Source organism: Centruroides sculpturatus, unplaced genomic scaffold (assembly GCF_000671375.1).
Source record: "Centruroides sculpturatus isolate CEXI.00-Female unplaced genomic scaffold, Cexi_2.0 scaffold897, whole genome shotgun sequence".
Taxonomy (NCBI): Eukaryota; Metazoa; Arthropoda; class Arachnida; order Scorpiones; family Buthidae; genus Centruroides; species Centruroides sculpturatus.
Genome location: NW_019385074.1, coordinates 203,409 through 212,776, shown reverse-complemented (window position 1 = coordinate 212,776; position 9,368 = coordinate 203,409). Strand labels below are relative to the sequence as shown.

General features: G+C 25.1%; 1 protein-coding gene and 1 long non-coding RNA gene across 5 annotated transcripts in view; one reads left to right on the top strand and one right to left on the bottom strand.

Moving 5' to 3' along the window:
- Nucleotides 1-2,686, bottom strand: part of LOC111634274 — a 45,276-nt gene extending 42,590 nt beyond the window's left edge. The window contains exon 1 of the long non-coding RNA XR_002758179.1: nt 2,473-2,686. This is a non-coding gene — a long non-coding RNA (uncharacterized LOC111634274). The remainder of the gene's footprint in view (nt 1-2,472) is intronic.
- The window catches only part of LOC111634272 (eyes absent homolog 2-like), a 100,076-nt gene that overhangs the window by 49,376 nt on the left and 41,332 nt on the right, over nt 1-9,368 (top strand). The window contains exon 1 of one of the 4 annotated variants that reach the window (XM_023379010.1): nt 1,823-2,181. The exons of 1 other annotated variant lie outside the window; for it this stretch is intronic. Coding sequence is in view for 2 of the 3 variants with exons in the window: in XM_023379007.1 (XP_023234775.1) it covers nt 2,125-2,181 (57 nt within the window). In the remaining variant the exon portion in view is untranslated. Of the gene's footprint in view, nt 1-1,822; nt 2,182-7,223; nt 7,359-9,368 lie in introns of those variants that run through there. 2 more of the 4 variants (XM_023379007.1, XM_023379008.1) reach the window with 2 other exon arrangements.

Here is a 9,368-nt window from a genome sequence, read left to right as displayed (position 1 = left end):
TATTTATTCATTATTCCATAAACTTTTTTCTTATTTACTGATATTTTCATATTAAAAACAGTATTTTTAATATGAAAACATCAGTAAAAACTCCAAAAAGTTATTAAAGCATGCAATGAAGACAATTTGCAGTTGTGTTTTCTTTACATTTAACTTAATTATTTAGTATTATTTTTTTAAATAAATAATTTTTTAACTATTTTTTTGCTAAATGGCACAAAATAAAAATTAAAAATAACTTTCTAACATAAATAAAAGTAATAAATAGATAAAAAATGTTGTCTTAAGTCGTGCAGTAAAGCCAACTTACAGTTATCTTTCCTTCATATTTCTGTTATTAATTTATTATTCTTTTAACTATTTTTAATATTTTATGTTAAATTAAATAAAATATAACCTCAGAATAATTTAAAAAATAAAAATGTTAATGAATATATATATAATTAAATTAATTACTTCTTATATATAGGCTTATATGGAATAAGGGATTACATTACACTTCTAGCAGTTTAAACTATGGAATTTTATTTTATAAACTGAATAATATTCAAATTATAAGCGAATTTATGATATTAGATGTCATTCAATAGTGTTTATTTGAATTTGTAATGAGAAGAATGTTTCTTATCGATGAATAAACAAACAATCTTGGCGCCGAGTCGCTTAAAAAAATAATGCCATGTCATAATTATTAAAGTCTCATTTAAAAATAAAAATAAAGTCGTATATAACCTTAAACAATTATCAAAAAATAAATAAATATTATAATTTATTTTTATCATAAATTTAATTTTTCCAGTTATAATTTAACGTTGTTAACTTTATCAAACGCCTACGTTATGAATTTTTTAGAGCTAAAATTTTGATTAAATATGCGAATTTTTTGCTTTAAAAACATTAAAAATAATTTTTTTAGTATTAAAAATTTATAATTTAAGAAATGTTTTATATTTTAAAATAATTTCTATTCTTTTTAAATATATATTAAATTAATTTAGAACGTTGTCTTCTTAAATCACGAAGCATCTTCATCCTACTCTTCCTTTTCTCCTGTTATATTTATCAAATATAAATCATTAAATATATATTAAATTAAGTTTTAAAAATATAAAAGATTTATTTTTAACATTAAAAAAAATAAATTTTTAAATTATAAATAAAAAATTTATCAAAATTCATGCATAATTATATCTACTTTACTATACACCAATGTTTAACATTCGTGTTACGTTACCTTTGTTTAGAGCCTGGTTATAAAATATATTTTAGGATAACCTCTTAAAAATAAATTTTTATAAAGTTATAAGGTTATATTTTATAAATATATACATTAATTTTAGTTTTTTTATTAAAACAACTTGAAATTTTAATGTTTTTTTGTACGTAAAAACCACATTAAATCAAGCTTATGTAAGATGAAATCTTAAGAACTTTACTGTATAAATGTAATAAATTTTTTTATAATTATAAAATTTAGAGTTTTATAGACTATTTCTAAACAAAATTCTGTATATTTATCGATTTATTTTATAGTTAATTAGTGTTTTAATGTGCCAACAAGGCTACGAAGTAAGGCCATTTTGTAGGGTTTTCTAGAACAATATTTTAAGATAAATGGTACAAGAATACGTTTACTAGACGAAATAATGGAGTTAAATACGTGATTTTGATATAGAAGAAGGTTACGCGTCGTTACAGGGGGAGCAAATAACGTTACTCGGCGTCAACAGGGGGAGTTAGTGCACCATTCGGAGTTAGTGCACCAGCAATCCGATAGCCACACCACTTAGCGACAACCTCACTCCGTCACTGGCCGGGTCGACAGGTCTTACTCGGTATCGAAACGAGGCTGAATCACGTCCCATACACGGACACACACGCACACACACACACACACACACTTACACACACACACCACACACACTTACACACACACACACCACCCTCCACCCCCACGGCCCGAGGCTAGCTGCGAATGGTTCGCCCGAAGCCTCGCCTCTACTCTATACGCTTTACTTAGTTGAATTCATCCACTGAGATTTCGTCCATCCCATCTCGCTTGCCCTTAGACATGTTTCGTGTTATGGCATCATCGCGTATGCCACCATTCTAACTCCCTCCTCCATGTTGTGCTCAGATGCCAAAATGGTCGATCTTGAAGATAAACCTTTGGAGGCTCAGGTAAGGACCTTATTTGATACAAATATAAATATTAATATTATATAAATGCCTCTAGACAACGTTATAAAGGGGAAGAGGGATTCGAGGCGCGTTATACCCAAGGAAATTTATCACTCGTATGGATTTTTCTTAGAAATTTTGCTGCTTAAATTTCATTTTTATCACCGATTTTGATCTCTAGCATTTTCACGGAACTGCAGACGGAGGTTTCGTCTGTTTTTACGTGAAATTTGTGTTTGAAAAACTTGCGAAAATGGACCAAAAACAAAAAAAAAAAAAAATGTTTTTCACCTTATTCGGGAAGTAGCCCTTTGTATCCCAGTTCCGAATAAATCAAAGGTTAACTCGTAGTTAGTTCGCATTGTGGTACAAAGTTCTGTTTACAATCAAGTTGCATTCGCTATTCTGAAATTTGAAGTGTTTAAGAGTCACGTTCTTCCGCTTCCTCCCTAAAAACGTCACGTGAATTTTAACGTAACCGTTAAAACACCCCATCATTGGTTAAGATTCGGTCCAATAGATTAACTTATTAACTGATACCATTCATTAACATAAAATGAAGATGGTTTAATTAAGAAAAATGTATAAGAATTAAGGGGTTTAGTATGTGTTAGAGGGGTTTAGAACACAAATCTAATTATTATTCAAATGGGTATTTTGTAATAAAGACGTCTCATTTCTCATACCAAGAGGTTGTTCTTGTTGGTGCGTGTGGGTCTACATGGTCGACGGACAATGGACGTGCTTTAATTATTCCTCCTGATGGAATCTGTTTGTCATGGATTTAATGATGTGGACTTTCGTAGGACGGACAGACGAGTATTTATTTTTTGAATAAAAACGTCTAGCAGTTTAATAATTTAAAAAAAAGGTGGTATTTTGCAATGGCTGGAACTGATTGCCGTAATCTTTGATTGCTCTTAAACCCTTTGCATAAATAACACTCGGGTCTATAAATTTTCGCTCGAAGCTTTTATTAATATTAAAAATAAACCTCCCCCTTCCACATATTGAACCTGTATTGATTTCGAACCCAAAGTTCACTTTAATAACCTGCCTCAACGATTCATGACTTTGAAGGTTATTCTTGAAATGATTTTCTATTATTAGTTTCTATAGCGAAACTTTTAATGGATGATAAATAATATACACATAAATTATGAGAAAATGCATTTAGTTTTATTATATATGCTCCATTTGTTATAATGCTTACAAGTATATAACTTGGTTCATAATGCACAATTATATAATGAAAAATCCGACTTTAATATGTAAAACACATCAAAGGAGTACGTGAACAGTTAGTGAAACAGAAACGAAACACGTCTGAAACGTAAACAGGAGGCAAAATGTACACGTTAACATGCTTGTGAGTATCTAAACAAGTAAATTTAAACATAATTATGTTTACGAGTAGAGAAAAACACATAAAGAATACACAAGAATAAGCTCATGACTATTGAAACACGATTATTGACTTCTAAATACATAAAATATATAAATTAACGTGTTTAAGAACAACGAAATAATGCACGTGAAGACGTTTGTATCTATAAAAACACATAAATTTGAACGTGAGAGTATTCATAACACAAGAAACATACTAAAGCAAGTTTCATGCGATAAAACACTATAAAAACACGAAGATAAATTAGATTTAAATCGTAATAAATAATAGGATTAAGATTTAATGACGTTGCTTTTTATATAAAGGATAACTTTAGACATTTATATTATTAATTATTAAAATTAAATATAGTTTGTGTTGCTGTTTAGTTTTAAAAATCGATAATAAACTTAGTTGAGTAATGTTATGTGTTACGCCTTTTGAACATTTGTTCTTCATCTAACACGTCACTTGACAGTACAACCTTTTGACAATTCGATAACACTACGCACTAGCAACAATTAACTACACAATCAATTCTTCTGATTTATTTACTTTTTTTTATGTTTTAAACATAATTAAATGAGTATAAAGCTTCCATCACGTATTTTAATAGTGATTTATGTTAAAGAAATCGCATAATTTCATTTTTTTTCCATGCAAATTGTCATTTAATTTACTTATTTTTATAAAATTAACGAGCTTAATTCGCTTTTATTCTTTGTTTTTACGTCCGAATTTTAAAAAAAAATATTAAATAAATACTCTAAAATAAACAAAATGAAGGTTTAATGTAAAATTATCGAGAAAATAATGGTTTTATGGGTGTAATTCCTGTAAATAATTGGTTTTGTAGCAGTAATTTTCGAAAATAATCTGTAATTTAAACAAAAATTTCACACGGTTTTTTCAAAAAAACATACCAACAGCTCTAATTTTTGAAAAAAAAACACTAATTTTTACAGCTTTTATATGAAAATACACTAAAGTTTACTAAAAAAACTAACAAAATGAATAATTTTCACATGATTTAATGATTTAATTTAAAAAATAAGTTAAATATAATTTTTATCGTAGGAATTTCAGTTGAATTTAAAGAATAAAATACACATACATAAAATAAATAAATAAATAACAAATTAACAGTTTAAAAAGTCAATTAACTTGAAAAAGAAAAAAATTAATTTAATATTTAAAATATTTAATTAGAATAAATGCAAAAAAAAAAAAATTAATTCCTATTTTACAGGAATTAAAAATCGTAATTAATAAAAATTAATTGTATTTTATATAAAACCTGTTTAATTATAAAATTAAATCAGATCCTAATTAAGAATTTTCATTTATGTTTTTATTAAAATTAATTCCTGTAAAATAGAACTAATTTTTTTTCGTTTATATTTATTTTAATTAATTTAATTTTATTAATTAATTAATTATATTTTTTTTACGATTTTTTACTGTCAAAATTATCGGTAAACTTTAATTATTCTCGAATAAATAAAAATAAATTCGTTTAAAAATAATATATATATATATTATTTTTTATATTATATTATTCAAAGTTATTGACGTTGTCTATTAATCTAACAATAAATAATTATTATTTAATATTGTTATCTTGGATAACATTCATATACGTCATTAGTATATATAAAAATGATTTGAGAGCTCATTAATCTAGTAGTCGACTGTTCAAATAAATTGTTGGACTCGCACTTTTATATACAAGTATATAACCGGTTACCTATTCAAATCAAGATATTTCATCTTTAATTATTGCTAGGTTATAACCTTGAGCGTGAGTCGCTGTTGCCATCAATGGTTCCTGTCGTATTTGCAGATGTATGACTTGTTTACTTCACTAACATTAGCTCTTTGCTTCTTTTGTTATGTACGGAAGTTTTGCTTTGTTAAAACTTAATCATTCGCCTTCAATGCTTTATTAAATGTCAACTTTTCCATGAATTTTAGGGAATTTTTTAAAAATATTTGCAAATTTTTCCCTACTTTCAAGCTCATTGACATTGCTCGCTTTCTTTTGTTAATTTGGCTTATTAATTCTTTAATTATTTGACTTTTATATTTATTTTGAACCTCTAAATTTCGATTTATTTTAAACATTTTAGAGAATTTTTCAGAAATTTTTTGCAAAATTTGTTTTATTTTGTAATTACCGAGAGTTCTTTACTGACATTATCTTCATTTCTTTACAAAAATATTAATTATTTAATTTTTTTAATGAATTTTATGAAATTTTGTGGAAATATATACAGAATTTCTATTATATTTCTTCTATTTTTTAGCCTACTGTTTTACTTTGAAGCTTAGTTAAAGCCTTAATTAAATCATTTCTTTCGTAAATTAAGGAAATTTGGCTCATCCAAAACTTACATTCACGGCTTCTGTATTTTATAAAATATCTAAATTTTGTGTATATTTTAGGTAATTATAAAGAAATATAAACAAATTCGAATATAAATTTTCTCTATTTTTTCCCCTACCGCTTTATATTAAAGCTTACTTCGGAATGTCACTTCACCAACTTATTTAGTAAATTACGAAAATTTCTTTAGAAAAAACTTAATAATTTGTCTTCTATACTTTATGAAACATCTAAATTTTATGTTTTATTTAGAAATTTTAAGGAAATTTTTAAAAATTAAAGCGAAATTTCCCTATTTTTTCCTTCCTTTTTTACGTGGAAGTTTCACTTAAGATCTTGTTTTCGATTAGTGATAAAGCTAAAAATTTCACTTTAAGAATTAAATTAATGTAAGAAATTGCCTCCGGGGAAGATTTTAATGTAGTTTTTATCAAAATTACACAGCGGAAAAGCTTATTTATTACTAAAAAAATTTTAAAAAGTCTATTAAAACTCTCCTGTCTTTAAATTAATGTTAAAAAGAGAGAGATCTTAATGGAAATTTATAAAGGAAAAAAAATATTTTGTATTGTTTTAAATTATTAAAATTAAAACCGAAGCTATTAAATAATTAAAAATTATATAGTTTTACACATATTTTTTCCCCTTTTTTTCTGGCGTAAAAAGTGTATTTACATCGCTTCAACGAGCGCAATTCCCATATGAAGCATTGCTTAGTAACTTATTTGGTATGACATAAAAATGTCAAAGTGAATTATTATCGGTTTTATTTATTTATATAAAAAAAATGAGAGAAAAAGGGAAGGTGGAACATCTCTGGAGTGTAGAAACAAGCACGTGACACGTCCCTGCATCGCGCAATAATCCGATCCCACAATTTTCAGTGCAGATTGGGGAGAGTGGGGATGAAGTAAAACGACACCCGATTGCTAATATTTGTCTTCCAACCTGTCTTGTGACAGACAGACAGTTGATTTGGTCCGTGAATTGTTTCTACGAACGGGGTCAGTTATTAGAAGACTGCCAAAAGAGTGTCGTTTACCGTTTCTGCTTTGTACTATCCTTGACGAGTGGCACCTGCTCGCTTTCCACTTATTTCTACGAATCTATGGAAGCAAAACTCACCCCCCCTCTTTCCTTTCCACATATTATCTAACCCCGTAACAAGTAATTAAAATGATATGAAACATTTTAAAGCTGCCTGTAAACACAAGTTACAACGCCACGTTATATAATGCGCGGTTTTATTCTTTAAAATCGATTTTTTTACGTGAAAATTTAACGATTTATATGGATTATAAGATTGTAATTAAGCTATTTTAAAAGTTTATTTAAAGAAAAAAAAATATGAATAATCTACTCCAAGTTTTATGCGAATTGCATAAAATACCTTGCAAATGTGAGGTAAGTTATAACCGCAGATCAAATTTTATCGCGCTAATTTGGTCAAATTTATAAAATTTAAATATTTTATAAATTATTTTAAATTTCGAAACGTTAATTTAAGGAAATTTAATTGTTTTAAACCCTGAAAAATTACTAATTTTATGCAATTTTTAGAAGGATTTCATGACTTCAACTGCTTGAATGACGTTGTAAAATAGGATTGTAGACATAGTTTTTTTTTTTTTTTTAAATCGTAATTAACAGTATAAATTATTGTTAATTAACAGTATAAATTATTGTTAATTCTATCATTTTAATTGTAATTATTTTCAGTTTCTCAAACGAGAAACGTGTAAAATAAATCTAAAAATCCGTGATCAAGCGAAAAATAATTAATAAATAATTGCAAAAATTTAATTAAAATATTATTCATTTATAGAAACGATAAAATATCAGAGAATTTCGCTTAATTTTAATGAAATTTAATGACATTTTTCAAAAGAATTTCGCCAATTTTTAACTCAAATAACGTTACCATTTGTACTAAGCGTATACAGTATACAAAGCAATATTTTTAATTAAAAAAAATAGCTTGTGTATTATTAAGAAGAAAAATTAAAATACAGAAAAATTAAACATAATTCTAATTAAATTTAATAAATATTAAATGAAAATTTCGCCGTTTAAATACGTATTTCATCAGTTTAAAGCGCGTATTGTTTATTTATTACTATAAGTTTTATTTGTACTATTTATGATTTATTTTTTATTGTTAATACAGAAAACATAGAATATTTTTTAAAAGTAATTAACAATACAAAATTCTAGCTTAATTTTAATTAAATTTAACAAGTTTCCGACGGGAATTTCACCATTTTAACATCATCATCCCACCATTTTTTACATCATAGAATTGATTATAAATTCGACAACTTTGTATGAAAATTCCCAATTTACACTTACACAATTATGACCCATTTAATTTGAAATTCATTGAACTAAACATTTTCTATCAACACAGTTTACTTTAAATGGCAAAAAATGTCGGTAAGTAGGCCTAAACTTCATTCTAAACAACGCGATATCGTACCGGTACACAACACTTTTTAAATAATTTTTTAAACAAATATCTACTTAAAAAATTATATATATTTAAATATATTTTAATTCTAGACATTTCAAAGTTTAATTTAAAAGAATTTTTATAATTTAAAAACATTATTTTTTATTTTTTAAAAATATTTCAAATTTTTAAGAACGAATCGCGCAAATATACAACACTTTTAAAATAATTTTTTAAACAAATATTTACTTAAAAAAATTATATATATTTAAATATATTTTAATTCTAGACATTTCAAAGTTTAATTTAAAAGAATTTTTATAATTTAAAAACATTATTTTTTATTTTTTAAAAATATTTCAAATTTTTAAGAACGAATCGCGCAAATATACAACACTTTTAAAATAATTTTTTAAACAAATATTTACTTAAAAAAATTATATATATTTAAATATATTTTAATTCTAGACATTTCAAAGTTTAATTTAAAAATTTTTTTATAAGTTAAAAACATGTTTTATTTTTTTAAAAAAAATGTCAAAGTTTCAAGAACGAATCGTGTTTGAACTTTGTTGTTTAATGTCATAGAATCTTAACGAGATAAACTCTGTTCCATTTATAATTATAGATTAGTTCATGTCTTATTATATTAAACAATATTAAGTAACTTCTGTACGTTTGTTACGACTTTATTCGTCTCAGTATCATTCTTTTATAATTATATTTAGATTAAAATCGTAAGAAAATTACATTTTTTTCCTTAAGTTTAAAGATATTTTTTTATAAGTTTTAATTGTATAAAAGAAATTATAAAAATTCAAGAATTCTGTGGAATTTATTTTTAATTTTATTTGTTTCATTATTTTATATTTTTTTATTTTTAAGTTAAATATTAACAATAAAACTATAAACTTTTATATAATTTTTATATTTAAAAAATAATAAATGTGTATTTTTTTAATTTA